Source organism: Hoplias malabaricus, chromosome 3, assembly GCF_029633855.1.
Source record: "Hoplias malabaricus isolate fHopMal1 chromosome 3, fHopMal1.hap1, whole genome shotgun sequence".
NCBI lineage: Eukaryota > Metazoa > Chordata > Actinopteri > Characiformes > Erythrinidae > Hoplias > Hoplias malabaricus.
In genome coordinates this window covers 29943918-29963047 of record NC_089802.1, presented here as the reverse complement: position 1 = coordinate 29963047, position 19130 = coordinate 29943918, and the positions used below count along the sequence as shown (strand labels likewise).

The 19130-nt window shown below is 40.0% G+C and overlaps 1 protein-coding gene across 2 annotated transcripts; it reads left to right on the top strand.

The window, feature by feature from the left end:
* Positions 1 to 353: 353 nt before the first annotated feature.
* slc4a1b (solute carrier family 4 member 1b (Diego blood group)) lies at positions 354 to 18590 on the top strand. Of its 2 annotated transcripts, none has more exons than XM_066663387.1 (18): positions 354 to 387; positions 2849 to 2906; positions 3848 to 4025; positions 5019 to 5154; positions 5515 to 5581; positions 8667 to 8709; positions 8972 to 9156; positions 9570 to 9780; positions 10593 to 10796; positions 10963 to 11111; positions 12005 to 12199; positions 12706 to 12954; positions 13090 to 13179; positions 13549 to 13715; positions 14464 to 14705; positions 15435 to 15604; positions 16091 to 16264; positions 17550 to 18590. In XM_066663387.1, the coding sequence occupies exons 3-18, from the start codon at positions 3869 to 3871 to the stop codon at positions 17628 to 17630; spliced, it is 2520 nt and encodes an 839-aa protein (XP_066519484.1). In that variant the 5' UTR covers positions 354 to 387; positions 2849 to 2906; positions 3848 to 3868; the 3' UTR covers positions 17631 to 18590. The 2 variants fall into 2 exon arrangements, with proteins under 2 accessions (XP_066519484.1, XP_066519485.1); XM_066663388.1 differs by having other exon boundaries at positions 366 to 387; positions 3821 to 4025.
* The last annotated feature ends 540 nt before the right edge of the window (positions 18591 to 19130 follow it).

The window sequence follows — 19130 nt, the reverse complement described above, 5'->3', positions numbered from 1 at the left end:
GACAGATGACTTCAAGGATTTACTGCAGTAGAGATTATTAAAGTCTACAGGTAGGTGACATTATACATCATACTTACAAAATGCAAAATAAAACAAAAACAGAACGGACAGAAAGAGACGTTGACTGCAGACGTCATGTTAATGTTTTATATAATAATTATATTTGATTATAATGTGATTCCAAATATTTGTATAGTAGTGTATGAGATGTTTGATTAACTGTAAGAAGTTTGTGTTTCTCGCTTTGTTTGTGTGTGTGTGTGTGAACGTACTCGGGGGTGTGTCTATGCTCAGTGTGTATCAGAGCAGGTATAAACCTGCTGTATAAAGCACTGTGTGCTCTTTTGCTGCTGGGGGCATCGGGGCTGGGTTTTTTGACCACTTACGGTAAGTAATTTTGCCTAAAATGGTGTAGTAATGTTTGGTTATTATGCATTATACTGCATTATTATTCATTATGCATTCACATTATATTTACCACTGCTTACAGGTACTTTCTATGGTTTATATTTCCATTTCCTATATTTTCATACCGTGTGATACCTATAACCTTAGATATAAAATATTAATAACATTAGAGAACAATATAAACAGTTTGTAAATGTAATTTTTGAATAATGTTTTTGTCGATTCAATTAGAATTTTAATTCATTTTAGTTTAAACATTTTAATGCAATGCAAAGGGAAACATAAATACAAAAAAAATCTTATTTTTCCCATTTTTGGGACAAGCTTCCTGTTTGTGTAGCGCACCACCAATGACCACAAAAAAAACAAATTAAAACAAGAACCAGCATTTAGTGGCAGCGAGCTGAAAAACTAATCTGAAAAAAAGACTTTCTAATCTAAACTGAAATCATGCTTTTTGTACCTTTAGGTAGACGTAAGGAAAGACACACGTGAATCACATTGTTAAGCAAAACAGAAATTTGTGTTTTGAATGTGAGGAACCACAGTGACGTTTTACTTTGTTTTACTTTGTGTTACATTCATTTCCCTCAGTGGAAACAAACTGCCAAAGAGTCTTCGTATGAGGACCCACACAAACCCTGACACGAGTAGCAGTGCAGAAAAAAAGAAAAGCAACACACACACACAAACACACATAACGGATTTAGTATCTTTGATCAGACTGTATGTATCACTCAAGATGTCTGCAGTGCTGTTGTGGCAACAGCAAGCTGTATTTGCACCAACAACAGCAATATACTTTCAAGATCAGTGCCAGGAACTTGATGAGATTAGACAAATTCAGACCTTCGTTCATCCCTCCATCCTTTCTTGCCATTCTCAACTTGTTATTTCGTTCACACCTAGGAAAGATTATAGATTATTGTAAACCTCAAAAATAAGATGCTAGAGCCTTCGTCTTGGTCATAAATTGTCAGCTGTTACATTGGTGTCCTATTGGACGATGCTAGTGATCACAAAATTCAAAAACAAGCCAAAACAAACCAGACCTAAAGGTGACATACGGCATTTGTTTGGGAGTTTAAACACTTGGTAGCACACTGTAACTTACCGCAATTTTCCAGATTAATATGAAAATGACAAAATAGATGTTCTTAATGAGTTGATGTTTTCTTTATATCCCCTCAGGAACTGTCACTTATTTCAACCCTTATGAAATTACCTGGAGGAAATGTACATTATAAGCATACTGAGAATGCACCTTTTAGTTGGTTCAGGAAAACCACACATTATTTTGTTTAAATTGGGCGTTTTAAACAAATAAAATTAATTATCTTTTTTTCAGTTATTGGTGATGACTCACAGTAGTTTCATCTGCTCGTTGAGGCCAAAGTCTTGATTTTCTTGGTTAAAATAAATGCATTTTGTTATAAATATAAGAGCAGATAAAATGAGATTCAACAGAATGGATTGATTCCTTTAAATAATTTAGGGACATTATTTTTAGCTTGTCTCTTGTTTGTTGGAACAGAACATCTACAAGACAAGGAGCAGTTCCCCCATAGAGCAACACAGAGCAGCCATTTTGAAACAGTTCCCAAAGCAATAGGGTTTTTAAACAGGAAAATGAATAAAATTAACAAAATGTTGGCTGAATAACTCTTTATGAAAACATTTTCACATTCATTTAAGTTGGTTCTTGTTTGTGAACTCCACATTATTTACTTCATTTCCATAACAACAGAGAAACTCCCACCTAGAGAGCAGACCTATGCGGAAAAGCAGAGATTATCTCTTAACTATTTAATATAACCCCTGGAACTATGGATGCTTTAAAGTTACAAGCTACAAAACATACATTAATGACATTTATAAAAATAGCACCTTAAAGTTTTACCAATTTAATACATTATTAGTGTGTTAACTTTGACATCACTACTTTTAAAGCTATTTTGACAGTTTATGGATAAATTATTGATAGGTATCTAAAAATCAGTACATTTTACCTCAGTATTTTAAAGCAGGGGCTCACATTCATTCCCTTTGACTTTTCATTGCTCACTAGCAGCTCAACACACATAGAACCAATACTGTTAATATTAGTCATTAATGATGTGGTGTTTATTTTGGCAATATTGGTTTTATAGTGACTGAGCATGTTTATATTTGCTGTTTAAATTCCTTTAATGAAGTGTAATGGTTGTAACCACACCAAGGCACAGCACAACAAATTAGCACCAGTCAATTGAGATGGATTACTGTGCTGGATCCTTTAGATTAAATTGTCAGAAGATGAGAACTTACACACACACACACACACACACACACACACACAGAGAGACACACACACACATTGTGTTTAAACCAAATGTACACTGCGGCTACCAGCATCCCCACCAGAAATTCTAATCTGATTATTTTGTAAACTGTGCTTTAGTTCCAGCTGCTCTGAACGTGAACTCCAGCACCAGCACAACACTACAGGAGACTGGCTGGTGAGTATTAGTTCAAAGACACACACACAAACACACACATTTTAGGCTCATGCCACATACTGTAAACGCTTCTAATATTTATATAGTCAACACACGTCACAAGTTATCAGTCATCTAGGACCAAGAAATACACACACACACACACACACACACACACACACACATTTAGTCTCTAATCTGCTAATAAGAGCAAGAGGTCATGAAGGAGTTAAAAAGTAGCTTCTGATTTTTAGGAAAAGAACTAGTGAGCACCAGATACTATTAAATGGGGATTAGATACTATTCCATTAAGTGAGTATCAGACACCATTTGGTGAACAGAAGTTACTATTTAGTGAGCCCTAGATACTTTTAAATGAGCACCAGATGCAATATTGTGAGGACCAGATATTAATGCTAAGCATGAAATAATATATACTGAGCACCATATACTAGCAATCCAGCATCAGATTATAGTCGAGTAGCACTAGAAATATATGTGGAGCACCAGACAATACAGCCCTATTCAGACATGCACGTCAGCCTAGACTATTTCCACACATTAGCTGAAAGAGCAGTATGTGTGAACATAAACATCCAAATCATTTGTACCGGACATTACCCAGACGTTATCCTGCCAGATCCCTAGTACAGAGTCCAGGTAATGTTCCAGTGAGCCCCTTTGTGAAAAGAGCCTATAATGTTCAGGAGAATTCACAGTGAATGTATGCGTGCCTCCTGCACACGCTTCACAGATGCTGCCCCATGCTTAAACCACACAGAACCTTTCCTGTAGTGAGGTCCCGTCTGACACAGAAATCTCTGGTTGTGATCTTCATATGTGAAAGGGCAACTCTGGAAAATGTTCAGAACTGTGAAAAATTGAGAGTTTTTCATTACTGTTACACTGTAATTCTATTGTTGACGTATGGACAGTATTCCTCTGTGCGTTTTTCTGTTCAGTATGCAGATCTGAAGGAGCTGATGAAGGACCAGAGTCAGCAGGGCTACTGGCAGGAGACGGGCCGATGGGTGGGCTACGAAGAGAACTACGACCTGGAGGCGGGGGGCTGGGGGCCTTCCCATATCTCCTACCTCACATTCAAGAGTTTGGTGCAGCTCCGCAGGACCATGAACACTGGTGAGGTGATCAGAAAGCAACCAGTCAGCATGTTTAGGCCAGGAGCATGTTTATATCACACTATTGCCATCTTTAGGCTCAATTTACAGTCTCTAACCTCTTGCGGACTAGGGTTTTTGTTTTCACTTTGCTGTGGTTTTAAATGCCATTTAGTTACACAAGTCAAGGATGCTATTCATGCTTCAGTTATAAGAACTAAAATACATGTTAATCTCTTTAAAGGGCACATATTATGCTTCCTTCTCCACAAATGATGGGACTTAATGAAATGTTCGTGACCTGCTTTGGTCAAAATACCACAAGGATCAAACCATACAGCAGCGTTTTCTCCCTGTCTAAATAGCCCTGTTCATACCGGCCGGTTTCAGCACCTGTTCCTTTAAATGATAATGAGCCAGAATTCACCTTGACCAGAGAGCCCCTTTTAAAACATGGCCACCCCCATAAGGGGGCCTGCTCTGTGGAGCATAAACAGGTTCCCTGGGTTTAATTCGTCATCTAAAGGGAATTGCACGTTCTAAAAAGAAAGGTACACATAGTGAATAATAACTGTTTTAAATATTGTTACTTCATGATGGTAAAAATCATAGATTGCTCCTTTAAAGGACATTCTAATGGAGCTGAAAATTCAATAGCATCCACTGACCTCGATCCTCTGAACTGTCCTCACTATGACCCAAGGTGAACAGGTTGGTCTGGTTTTCGGGTTCAGTGAGGAATTCGAGAGGGAGTGTTGCAGCACCGTAGGCTTGTAAAGATCAACTGATATCTCTTAAAATGACCCCTGTCCTGAGGCCCAACTCGTCCATTTACCGCCTGGTGCAGCCTTTACTGCACTAACTTTATGAGGAGTATCGCTACAGTTAGATTATTCAATTCAGTTTGGATTTAAACATTAGCATTATCCATTCTTCTGAGATTTAGCCATTATCCTTCACCTATACCTTCTTTCTGATTCTCTTACTATTATTATTTTTCCTCCTGTGTCCTCAGGGGTGGTGATGTTGGACAGAGAGGAGCGATCCCTTTCCAGCATCGTGGACAAGCTGGTGGAAGAGATGGTCAGCAAGAAGGAGATCAGGCCAAACGACAGGGAAGGAGTGCTTCAGGCCTTAATGCAGAACCGCAGGTAAAATTTTTGCACAGACTTTGCTTACTCATATTCTAAAGGCAACTGTTTTGTCATATGGCCATTTTTCTGTTGGATATATATTAATTTTGGAGCATTGGGGAAGATCACAGGCTCAAAACCTGGTGCTGCCTCAGTCTTAGTGAGAACACTCCCTTACCTTTACTGCTCTCACTATCACATGACATGGGTGTGGTGAGGTGAAGCAAGGTGTCATTACACAGCAACCAATGGCCAATACATTTATACATGGGAATTCACTTGAAACAAAAAAATCAATTTGCACTGGAATCTCCTTGATTTTTTAATCTGCATTGTCAGATACCTACGGCCCACTGACCTTGGCCTTTCTCTCCTCAGCCAATCAGTGGAGACGCAGGCCCTGACCCCAGCTCTGGAAATGCAGACTTTCCCAGTCACTGAGAAGGTACAAAAGCACCTGCAGTTCTTCATCTTTTTCAGCTACTCATTTCATTAAGGCAAGGCAAGGCAAGTTTATTTATAGAGCACCTATCATACAAAAGCAATTCAAAGTGCTTTACAGAAAAAACAGTTAAATTAAAAGCAAGAATAAAAATCATAAATGTCTATAAAATAATTAAAATAGTGCACTAAAAGGAAATACATAAAAAGAGTAAAAGAAAACATGATAAACATGATTAAAACAATTTAAAATGGTACAACAAAAGAAAAGAACTAAAGTGCCATTACAGAACAAAAGTGCAGAGTATTTTAAACTGAGCTGTAAGCTGCTCAAACTGGAATGTTTTAAGTCTTGATTTAAAAGTGTCTAAAGTCGGGGCTCTTCTAATATTCTCAGTCGGCTGGTTCCATTTAAGAGCGGCGCCGGAGCTAAATGCTGTTTCTCCATGTTTAGTTTTGACCTGAGGCAGGACTAACTGACTAGTTTCTAAATATCTGAGAGCTCTGCTCGGCTCATATCTCTGTAACAGATCTGATAAATACACTGGTCCTACCCCATTTAGACATTTATAGACCAGTAATAACACCTTAAAGTCTATTCTGTAACAGACTGGTCTCCAGTTTAAGGATTTGAGGATGGGGGTGATGTGATCTCTTCTTTTGCTCCGAGTGAGAACTCTGGCAGCTGCATTTTGAATCAGCTGAAGCTGTTTAATGGTCTTTTTTGGAAGTCCAGCTAAGAGACCATTACAGTAATCAATCCTGCTAGAAATAAAGGCATAGATAAGTTTCTCCAGGTCTGTTTTTTTTTTCAGAAAATCCCTGATCTTACTGATGTTCTTAAGATGGAAAAATGCTGATCTAGTAACCGCTTTAATATGAGACTAAAACTGAGATCTGAATCCATTAATACACCAAGGTTGCGAGTCAGGTCTTTAGATTTGAGTCCAGATACACAGCCAATATTTGTCTCTCACTGCTGTTCCCAAATAGTATAATCTCAGTTTTATCTTTATTCACCTGCAGAAAGTTGTGTCCCATCCAGTTAGTTATGCGTTCACGGCACTTGCTTAATGAGTCAACTGGGCCAGAGTCGTCTGGGGACAGGGCCAACTGACTAAGCTAACTTAAGCTAACTATTAGCATGCTAGATTTATGCTAATGCTTACATTCCAATTATTGTAAAAAAAAATTATAAATGAACAACTAAACATAAAAATTATTGTAGTTTTATGTCATCACTGTTAATCACTTACAAACCGGATTCCAAAAAATTTGGGACACTAAACAAACTGTGAATAAAAACTGAATGCAATAATGTGGAGGTGCCAACATCTAATATTTTATTCAGAATAGAACACAAATCACAGATCAAAAGTTTAAACTGAGAGAATGTATCCTTTTAAGGGAAAAATGTTTCAAAATTTCATGGCGTCAACAAATCCCAAAAAAGTTGGGACAAGGCCATTTTTTACCACTGTGTGGCATCCCCCCTTCTTACAACACTCAACAGATGTCTGGAGACAGAGGAGACCAGTTTCTCAAGTTTAGAAATAGGAATGCTCTCCCATTCATGTCTAATACAGGCCTCTAACTGTTAAATCGTCTTGGGCCTTCTTTGTCGCACCTTCCTCTTTATGATGCGCCAAATGTTCTCTATAGGTGAAAGATCTGGACTGCAGGCTGGCCATTTCAGTACCCGGATCCTTCTCTTACGTAGCCATGATGTTGTGATTGCTGCAGAATGTGGTCTGGCATTATCTTGTTGAAAAATGCAGGGTCTTCCCTGAAAGAGATACGTCTAGATGAGAGCATATGTTTTTTCTAGAACCTGAACATAATTCTCTGCATTAATGGTGCCTTTCCAGACATTCAAGCTGCCCATGCCACAAGCACTTATGCAACCCCATACCATCAGTGATGCAGGCTTCTGAACGGAGCGTTGATAACAACTTGGGTTATCCTTGTCCTCTCTGGTCCGGATGACATGGCGCCCCAGTGTTCCATAAAGAACTTCAAATCGTGACTCATCTGACCACAGAACAGTCTTCCATTTTGCCACACTCAATTTTAAAAGACCCCTGCCCCAGTGCAAACGTCTGAGCTTGTGGAGCTTGTTTAGAAATGGCTTCCTCATTGCACTGTAGAGTTTCAGCTGGCAACGGCGGATGCCACGGTGGATTGTGTTCACTGACAATGCTTTCTGGAAGTATTCCTGAGCCCATTCTGTTATTTCCTTGACAGTGGCATTCCTGTTTGAGGTGCAGTGACGTTTAAGGGCCCGGAGGTCACGGGGGGAGTTTTATGGAATTGACGCTTACACACAGCAATTGGTCCAGATTCTCTGAATCTTTTGATGATGTTATGCATGGTTGATGATGATAACTTAAAAGTCTTTGCTATTTTACGCTGGGTAACACCATTCTGGTATTGCTGCACTATCTTTCTGCGCAATAGTGGCGGAATTGGTGATCCTCTTACCATCTTGGCTTCAGAGAGACACCGACACTCTGAAAAGCTCTTTTTATACCCAATCATGTTGTCAATTGACCTAATTAGTGTTAATTGGTCTTCCAGTTGTTCGTTATATGCTCAATTTCCTTTTTCCAGCCACTTATTGCTACTTGTCCCAACTTTTTTGGGATTTGTTGACACTGTGAATCAACATATTTTTCCTTTAAAATGTTACATTTACTCAGATTAAACTTTTGATCTGTCATCTATGTTCTATTACGAATAAAATATTGACATTTGCCATCTCCACATCATTGCATTCAGTTTTTATTCACAATTTGTTTAGTGTCCCAACTTTTTGGAATCCGGTTTGTACATGATCACTTACAATAAACTAAATAATTAGTATTTATACTTAGGAATAAACTTAAAATATACTAATGATTCAGTTAGCTTTACAATATGTTTCATTTATTAAAAATAACAAACAACATCCCTATTATGGGGCTGTTTCAATGGGAAAATATATCGGAATACTTGAAATGAAAAAAATAATCAGATTAAAAAAATATTCAGAACTATCTTTCTCCGCTACATGCGTTTAATTAAGAACGTGCCATTGTTGTCTTTTTCAGAGAGAAGCCTCTGAGAATGTGGAGGCCTCCATGGTCCTCGTGGGTGAGTGTGACTATAGATTCTGTTAATTAAAGCAGCTGACAGTCTACTGCTTATCTCTGGTCAGTTTCTGACCTCAGGCCTGCAATCTAGATTTTATGGTCCACCAGACAATAATATCCAGATATATCTGATATATCAGATATATATCCAGAAGAAGAAGCATGGCACAGCACAACCTGAAACGTGTCTCAACCCTCAGACATAGCTTTATTAGTGTATTCCAGCCGTGTGTGTGTGTGTGGATAACGTGTGTGTGTGGCAGGTGCACTGGATTTCCTGGAGAGGCCAACAGTGGGGTTTGTGCGGCTGAAAGAGGCAGTGGTCCTGGACAGTGCTCTGGAGGCCCCGGTCCCTGTCCGTTTCATCTTTATTCTGGTGGGACCCACAAAGAGTGATATGGATTATCACGAGAGCGGCCGCACCATGGCTGCCCTTCTGGCTGATAAAGTAAGAACACCTCCGTAATTCATAATCAGCGTTTTCTTTTCTCTAAACATTCATTCATTGTCTGTAAGCGGTGGGTTTAGAACCTACCTGGAGTCACTGGGTGCAAGGGAGGAATACGCCCTGGAGGGGGCACCAATCTTTCACAGGGCAACACACACTCACACATTCACTCACACACTCACACCTACGGACACTTTTGAGTCACCTACCAACATGTGTTTTTGGACTGTGGGAGGAAATGGGAGCGCTCGGAGGAAACCCACCTTCAGGATCCTGGTGTCTCACCAAAACTCTCCCCATCACATAAACACAACTGAAAGATTTCATATTTGAGAAACCGTGAGTTTGAAAGGATGCGAAGCTATCTTTTATCTAACGATAACATACATTAACATATATACACACTCTCTTAGGTGTTCAACCAGGCGGCCTTCCAGGCTCAGAGTGACCGGGAGCTGACCGATGCCATGGCCGACTTCATGGACTGCAGCATTGTGATCCCGCCCACTGAGATCCAGAATGAGGCCATGCTCGCACCAATCATTGGCTTCCAGAAGAAGCTTCTCGAGGAGAGGCTCCGCCCCTCTGACCCTCAGCTCCGCCTTGACGTCAAGCCACGCAAACGTGAGTGCATATGTGTATTTAAATACAGCTTTGCAAACCACAAATAGAAACAGGGTTAAAGAAGGATAATTATTATAGATGAGCAATGTGTGGCTATAAATAATATTGTGGCATAAATTAATATAATAGACAGGAAAACCTCACTTACAATTTCCTCTGTAGACCAGATAGTTGGTCAACCTAAAGTTTGCTTCTCTTTTTAGCATAGGAGCTAAGAGGCTAATATAGCTTTGGGACAGATGCGCTTATCCAGAATGACTTATTATATTCATGGTACAGTTGTTAGGAATCTTGACCAAGGACCCTTATTGGTGTAGTGTTGTATGCTTACCTAAGCTGAGAACTGAATCCTGAGGGTGCCTAATGAGACAAAACAGGCATCAAGCTGTGCATCAAGGTTGCTAGCATCTGTTTCTGGTCTGCTGTGTTGAAGTTAGCTAACAACTACACTACACCAAGGCTAACAACCATAACCCACCTACTGGTGTTAAGCAATCAAATAAAGATGATTATGTGGTTTCTGACACATTATATCGTACATATATAAAGAGAGACAAATGCAAATATATATATATATATATATATATATATATATATATATGTGGGCTTAGTTAACAGCACAATGTTCGAGGCTAAGTGTGTCACAATGCTAACCAGATGGCTATTAACTTTTTACTTCATTACTCATGAGCTAATTTAGCATTGTAGCTCATGAACAAAAACTAAAGAAGAAAACAGATTGGACTGGCAACAATAGGGTAAAGGAACTAATCATCATTGTCTTAATAACAATGCAACCCTGCCCTGTGCAGCTTCCATTGCTAAACCGCCTCCTCCTGAGGACCCACTTGTTCGTACTGGAGTACCCTTCGGAGGCATGGTCAGAGATTTTAAGAGACGCTACCAGCACTACGTCAGCGACATCACAGATGCCTTGAACGCCCAGGTCCTCGCTGCTGTCATCTTCATCTACTTTGCCGCCCTTTCTCCCGCTATCACTTTTGGAGGCCTGCTGGGTGAGCACATGATCACATCTGGTATTAGCATGAAAATGTGAAACATGCTTTTATATCAATTGCACAGCAAGATCAGAAAATTAATAACCATGCACACTAATTTCTTTGCTGTCCATAAAGTCTAATAAGCTGGCATACTTCTGTTTGGCTCCTCGTTTTGTTGTAGCTGACAAGGTGGACAATATGATAGGTGTGTCCGAACTGATGCTGTCCACAGCAGTGCTGGGGGTCATTTTCTGTCTGGTTGCTGCTCAGCCGGTCCTAGTCATCGGCTTCTCAGGACCCCTGCTGGTGTTTGAGGAGGCCTTTTATGGGGTAAGACGTGCACATTTGGGTGACAATTATAATGCTTGAAACTTATTACAGCATGATATTTTTGGGGAAATTATATCATTTGTAATTAAGCCACTGGTCATAGAAACTTGTCTATAAAAGGAATGAAAAAGTATTGCAATTAGATGGCCCTTATGTCCTTATGTTTTTGAAATAAGAATATGATGTGCTATGAGAACTAAGGGCATGCAATCAAACACATTTTTGAAAGGACACTGTGGATGCCCAAAAGCAAACACAACCTTAGGAATAGCCATATTCATATGCTAAACATTGCAGTCTTAAATGAGGAATGATAAAGACTCCTATATTCTGCACCCTACTCATTATTCCCTACAGTACTGACTATAGAGTGCACAATTAAAGGGAACTGAATTCTGGAGAGTGGTGAATGATTTTGGACACTTCTTCATGTGGGTTTTAACAAACAAAGCAGTGGATTATGGGTAAACATTGCGTGCTATGTTTTCAGACACTACTACAAAATGATTAAACCCCATAATAGTGCACTATATAGTGAACAGGGCACAATTTTAGACAGAAAAATGGTCCTTAGTGGATTACAGTTAACTAGTTAACCTTAAATGAAGACTATTTTCTACACAATGTCTTCAGTAGATGTTTTTGTGAACCCAGATAATATGAGCTAGATTCATTTGTCTAATCGTAATTTACTGGCATTTACCAAATATAGTTAAGCTTTTTACAATTGTGTTAAACTTAACAAATTGTCCTTTGAACTGTGCATATCATAAATTACTTTAAAAGTCATTGTACAAACAAAAAATAGAACGATGATAAACTTCTACACCCTACATATGTAGAAGATCTAGCCTCCCTAACATTCATCTTTATAAAATGTGTTTGTGCTTTAGTTCTGTAAGTCTCAGGACATCGAGTACATCGTGGGCAGAGTGTGGGTGGGTGTGTGGCTCATCGTCATCGTGGTGGTGATCGTGGCGGTGGAGGGCAGCTTCCTGGTGCGCTTCATCTCTCGCTTCACCCAGGAGATTTTCTCCATCCTCATCTCCCTCATTTTTATCTACGAGACCTTCGCCAAACTCGGCAGGGTACAGCGCACACAATCACCCTTTCACATCACCTTTCTATATGAATCAGTCAATACTCACTTTTCATTCTATCATTCACTCATTCATGCACTTGTCCACAGGTTTGTTGTTGGATTGCGGTAAAAGACTGGAGTGAACGAGCACATAATTGAGATTTTAATCATAAACCTATTTATTTACAATAAGTGCTAATGATTCTAATGATGCTATAGAAACAAGTGTTATATCTATAATAACATTATATCCAATGGTTCCCTATTCACTGTTCAAATCAAGATAGCAGTTTGACTGGTAGAACAAGAAGAATATGTGAAAAGGTCATTATACTGACACCTATTGGTTTGGAGGTGTCCGATCTTGTAGTAAATCATTTACATTTAAAATGTAAAAATCTGGATCAGCAGGAGACTTAGGCTATAGATTAATTTTTTTCTTCTGATTTAATCATCATCTAGAAGAAGCTACAGAGACGTTAAGGAGATCTCCTTTATGTGTTTACACCCTAGATTTTCAAAACTCATCCTCTAAATCTGAACTACGAGCAACTGAACGACACAGTGGAAGACCCGTGGCACCCGGTGGTCATTCACCACACAGTTCTCGATAACTCCACAGGCAACGTGACCATGGTGACCATCGTCCGGCACCGTGCGTACCCAAACACGGCACTGCTTTCCATGTGTCTGATGTTCGGCTGCTTCATCATTGCCTACTTCCTGCGCATCTTTAAGAATGGCTACTTCCTGCCTGGCAAGGTTAGCATTAGCATTAAATAGATGTTAATACAGATTTTTATTATTGAACCTGTTCTGGTTGTATAGAAAGGATTGTCACTTAAGTCTGTTCATTTATGTTGATGTACACTCTTCATCACTTATTTTACCTCTCAGCTTCGTCGGTTGATGGGAGATTTTGGAGTCCCCATCGCTATCTTCCTTATGGTTGCAGTGGACATCAACATTGAGGACACCTACACCCAGGTAAGCGCTTGTGTAATAGAATAAACTACATAAAAAAGAATCAACAGTAATTTTGTCAATTTTGTTCTGCATATATACTGACACCTAGTGGTCTGGCTGTATTAGAGACTTTATAGTAATCCTAGGCAGAATTACATTGATAAAATTAGCCCTAAACAGCAGAGCAACCGTTCACATGTTAAGAAATCTGCCCAGAGCTTCACAGCTGTCCTGCTTGACATATGCGAACCTCGGTTAAGTCAAGTCAAGTGGTCTTTATTGAAATTCCTCACTATATCATCTATAAAATGGAATTAAAATGTGGTTCTTCAGGGCCTAAAACACCCAATAGCAGCATAGAGAATAAAGTGGTGTGTGTGTGTGGTGTAGAAACTGGTGGTGCCTAAGGGCCTGCAGGTGTCCAACCCAGCAATGAGAGGGTGGCTCATTAACCCTATGGGTGAACACAAGCCCTTCCCTGTATGGATGATATTCGCCTGCGTTGTGCCTGCTGTGCTGGTCTTCATCCTCATCTTCCTCGAGTCACAAATTACCACGTGAGCGACACTTTCCTTTATTGCTGTTATAAATGTCCTGACTGGAGGCAAATAACACCTTTACAGAGAATTTAGTGTTTGTCAGATTAGCAGTGCTAAAGATAACATTGTTTGCTTCAGGATAACTAAAACTGAGGTAAAAGATAAGAAAAGATAAAAGAAATATTTACTGTAGCCATCAAAAAGAACCAGTTCAGGCTAATGTATTGCTTCCATAATCACAATGTCATATCACAACTGCACTTTAATCACAATCCATAATCATAATGAAATTTCACAACTGCACTTTATGTAAATTATGTAAATAATGTTATATATTGCACTTCTGGTTAGATGCTAACTACATTTCATTGGCCCTGTACTTGTACTCTGCACAATGACAATAAAGTTGAATCTAATCTAATCTAAGCTAATCTAACAGTGTGAGTAAAGCTAGCTGAGGCACTTTAGCACTGTGGCAAATTGAGTGTTCAATTAGCTTGATCGTTATTAGCATTTTTAGCATTATTAACATTCACATTGGTTTTGCCATTTTTATGTGTCAATAATTAGCTACTTAAGCTTTTTATAGCATTTACCATTTTTTATTGAATTACGAATTTATGATATTACTTTGTCAATAGTAACATTTTAGCATGATATATGTCCTTATGTTTAAGAAAAAAAATATTGAGTGTCACTCTTTCCAAGCATTTGTTTATTTCAAAGTGTAATGTGTATCTTCTATTAATCTTTTCCATCTCCATAGGCTGATCGTTAGCAAACCAGAAAGGAAAATGATGAAGGGATCTGGTTTTCACCTGGACCTCCTAATCCTGGTCAGTCTGGGCGGGTGTGCGGCATTGTTTGGGATGCCATGGCTCAGTGCGGCAACGGTCCGCTCAGTAACTCATGCTAATGCTCTGACCGTCATGAGCAAGGGACCCAAACCTGTGATTGAGAAAGTCTTGGAGCAGAGGGTCAGTGGGGTTTTAGTGGCTCTCCTCGTAGGTAAGTTAATCGGTCATCAGGGCAAGACCTTTACACAAAGCTATCTATGAATGCAGGCATAGTTATTGATTATTCTCTGTAAGTAATTGGAAACCACATATATTAATGTGGGCGGCACGGTGGCGCAGCAGGTAGTGTTGCAGTCACACAGCGATTCCCACTCCAGGTAACTGTCTGTGAGGAGTTGGTGTGTTCTCCCTGTGTCTGCATGGGTTTCCTCCGGGGGCTCCGGTTTCCTCCCACAGTCCAAAAACACATGTTGGTAGGTGGACTGGCGACTCAAAAGTGTCCGTAGGTGTGAGTGAATGTGTGTGTGTGTCTGTGTTGCCCTGTGAAGGACTGGCGCCCCCTCCAGGGTGTATTCCCGCCTTGCGCCCAATGATTCCAGGTAGGCTCTGGACCCACCGTGACCCTGAATTGGATAAGCAGATAATGAATGAATGAATATATTAATGTGTGTTTATGTGATAAAATATTTTTACCAATATTTAAAGGATTTCATGATGAAATTAGTACAGAACACCTATGACATAGCCATATGTCCCACTATCAGCCAAGACACGCTTGGCATCTGCATTCTAAGGTTTGCCCTGTGGCAGTGAACTCTTGTAGCCACCTGCTAAGGCCAAACATGTCTGAGGTGACCAAGTATAAGATGATCCTTGACTAAAATGGTGTTTTTTCTCTTGGGATATACATCTATGTTTATGTGCCTCATCTGATCTCCAGGCCTGTCCATCCTCATGGAGCCCATTCTGAAAATGATTCCCATGGCTGCTTTGTTTGGAATCTTCCTCTATATGGGAATTACGTCTCTCAGTGGGATTCAGCTGTGGGATCGCATACTGCTGCTCCTCGTACCCAAAAAGTACCACCCCAATGAACCTTACGCTACAAAAGTAGGTTTCGTCCAGTGATGGTTTACAGTAACTAATGCTGCCAAAGACTAGTGTAATTTAGTGAAATATTTAATGGCATAATTCATGAATTTGAATTAGAATTTACTTGCTTTAACCATGGATCTGATTTTTCTGTATCTGTATATTTCAACACAATTTCAAAACACAAATAAAAACAAAATATGTATCGGTATGTAATTTATTAATCTGAATGTTAAGAATTTTTGATTTATGTTTTGAAATTGTGAGGTATTGAAATATTCGGATAAATTATTAAACATTTTTTAAATATTAGTCAAAATTCGAATGAATGAATTACACTTTTAAATATTGCAAGTTTATAAAAAGCTAGATAAATATAATACAAACATACAAAATTCAGATAAATAATTAAAATATGCAAAATTCTGATTCAAATACTTATGTGAGCTATTTAACTCCATAGTCTGACTCTGCTCTCTCTTCGGTCTGTGGCGCCCCCTGCAGGTGAAGACCAGCAGGATGCACATGTTCACAGCAATCCAGATGGTCTGCCTGGCCGTCCTGTGGATAGTGAAATCCAGCCCTTTCTCGCTCGCCCTGCCCTTCATCCTCATCCTCACCATCCCGCTGCGCATGCTCATGACCGGGCGCATCTTCACCGAGTTCGAGATGAAATGCGTAAGAAAGCTGTGTTTCTTATCTCACTGATAAAGATATGGTTCACTAGGTATATTTACACATCATATGAGTCCAGTCAGAGTGAGACCAGCAGCATTATGTCTGACTGGGATTTTATTTACTTTAAAACTGTGGTTCTTGGTTCTGGTGGGACACTGCCCTGCACATTTTAGAGAATCCTCTGCTCCCAAAACATCTGATGCGGCTAATAGGCTCATTACAACCCCTTCAGAAGTTGGAGTGGGTGTGGTGGAGTGAGGAGAGCATGGTCAACACGTAGGGCAGTGATGCACCAGGACTAGGATTGAGAATCACCGCCTTAAAATGACAGCAGGGTTGGGAAAACGTGCTTCCTGTGCGCTTATTACAAACCTTCAACATTATGTGACATATAAGTTGTAGGCCACACCCACCAGCAATGACATCAAACCCTCTGGATGACAGTGCGCAGTAAATATGGTGGGAAAGCAGTGTATAGAAGGAATGAAACAGTAGTCATTTAGGTATTATGTGATTTAAAGAAACACTATGTAATATTTTGATCTTAAAATTACAGCATCAAAATCATTGTTATGCTTCACTGACCTCTAATAGGGAGAATAGTGCCTCTGTCCCTGCTACTCTGGGACCAGGACTGCAGAAACTGCACTATGTAACTTTTGGAGGAGGGTAGGAAACCTTCCTCCCCCTCCCCAATGATTTCACTACAGTGCTGTAAAAATGAAGCTCAAATCTTACCTACTGTCTGACCTTGGCCTTCCATTTCTGTGAGGATTTGTTGGCAAATTCTGAGGGGTTTTATAACCCTCTAGCCCACATGTGGCTTTGGGCAACATGTGTTTTTGGACAATTCATGGGCAATTGAAGCAGGTTGTGCCATTTCATTTCTTCCCTTTCTAAGGAAAAATTAACTTTCTATCTATTAACATTGTGTCCACAGTGACTGTGCTTTAAAATAACACTAGGTAGTATTTATACCGTTAAATTACAACTTCAAAATCATTATTATGCTTCTTTTACCTGTAATAGGAAGAATATAACCTCTGTCATTGCTCCTCTGGGCTCAGCACTGCAGGAACTGCACTATGTAACTTTGGGAGGAGGGTAGGAACTCACCCGCACCTCCCTCCACCTTGATTTCAGGAAAGTGCTGTAAAAACCTATTATATTCTGCCACTCTGAGGAGAGCCCAGGAGCAATACAAAACCTCGCCTAGTGCTTGTGTCTACAAACTTATTGCATTTAATAGCTTTACTAATCTTCTCATTATTTTGCTCTTCTACAGTTGGACGCTGATGACGCCAAAGTGACATTTGAGGAGGAGCCAGGAGTGGACCTGTACTCAGAGACACGAATGCCATCATAGACACGTTACACCAATGTGTGTCCCGTCCACACACTGACTTTAATATAAAATGTGCCTTCTAGTTCATACATGGATAAGTAGTCGCTTGTGGAATGATATCCATGAAAGGAAATATATTCAGACCTCCAAAGCCAAAACAAACATCTTCAATGTACAACGCATAAATAATAATTTTTGTATTGGATCAAGCCATCCCATAATAGCTATATAAAATATGAGGCGTTTGTTTCTTTTCAATGAAATTTGCGCTTAATGCATTAATACCATGTTTCAAACCATGAGAGTTAATGCTGCCATTGAGTGTTACTTTAATCTCTATTTGTGATGTGGTATTGCAGTGTCCAAAATACTTTCATAAACCCTACTGCAGAAATAATATACTGAGCATTCACTCGTCAGCTGTAGGTTTAAACTGCTTTAATGAAGCTTAAGTGTCTTGTAAATGTTCCTTTATTTCACTTTGACTCTGGTATATGAAGGAGTGCCTTACACATGTCAAATTGTACAGATGTGAGAAATGTTTTGGTCCCTCTGCTCAAAATACATTCTTTCATTTGTCTTCTTCAAGCGTAAAATTGTTCCTGGATGTGAGTGTGTGAGTGACTGGGTGAGTGTATAAAATTGTCCACAGGTGTGTGTGTGTGTGAGTGACTGGGTGAGTATGTGATGTCCTACGATGATTTGGCAGCCCCGTCCAGGACGTGTTACGGGCTTCTGCCCAATGATTCTGGGTAGACTCCAGATCCACTCTGACCCTGATCAAGATGAAGTGGCTATAGAAGATGAATGAATGAATGTATTTACTTAGACATTCACCAGCAAAATGGAATCGGACCAGGTGTGTCCAGATTTTTGCACATAACTATATACAGCTCAGGTATAAGACGTGTCTGTGTTTATATTTGAACCAATCAGGGGACCACTTTATTGAAAAAATACAGTATAAATAAAGACTTATTTTACCAGAAGTGTTGTGTTCTGAATGAGCCAATGTGCCTTTCATGGAGCAAAAGGTTTCTGAGGTGTAAAGTAAGAAATATTTTCTATTTTTGCCACTTTGTATTTGTCTAGGGTGTCACAGTGGCACAGCAGGTAGTGTCACAGTCACACAGCTCCAGGGACCTGGAGGTAGTGGACTCAAGTCCCACTCCGGGTGACTGTCTGTGAGGAGTGTGGTGTGTTCTCCCTGTGTCTGCGTGGGTTTCCTCCGGGTGACTGTCTGTGAGGAGTGTGGTGTGTTCTCCCTGTGTCTGCATGGGTTTCCTCCGGGTGACTTTGAGGAGTGTGGTGTGTTTTCCCTGTGTCTGCATGGGTTTCCTCTGGGTGCTCCAGTTTCCTCCCACGGTCCAAAAACACACACTGGTAGGTGGATTGGTGACTCAAAAGTGTCCGTAGGTGTGAGTGTGTCGCCCTGTGAAGGACTGGCACCCCCTCCATGTTGTGTTCCTACCTTGCGCCCAATGATTCCGGGAAGGCTCCGGACCCACCGTGACCTTGAAC

Excerpts from the sequence above, each read along its gene's own strand:
- slc4a1b (XM_066663387.1), top strand. The coding sequence starts at position 3,869 with ATGAAGGACCAGAGTCAGCAGGGCTACTGGCAGGAGACGGGCCGATGG. Across the intron at positions 4,026-5,018 it reads CCGCAGGACCATGAACACTG|GGGTGGTGATGTTGGACAGA; the intron begins GTGAGGTGATCA and ends CTGTGTCCTCAG. Across the intron at positions 15,605-16,090 it reads ATGAACCTTACGCTACAAAA|GTGAAGACCAGCAGGATGCA; the intron begins GTAGGTTTCGTC and ends CGCCCCCTGCAG.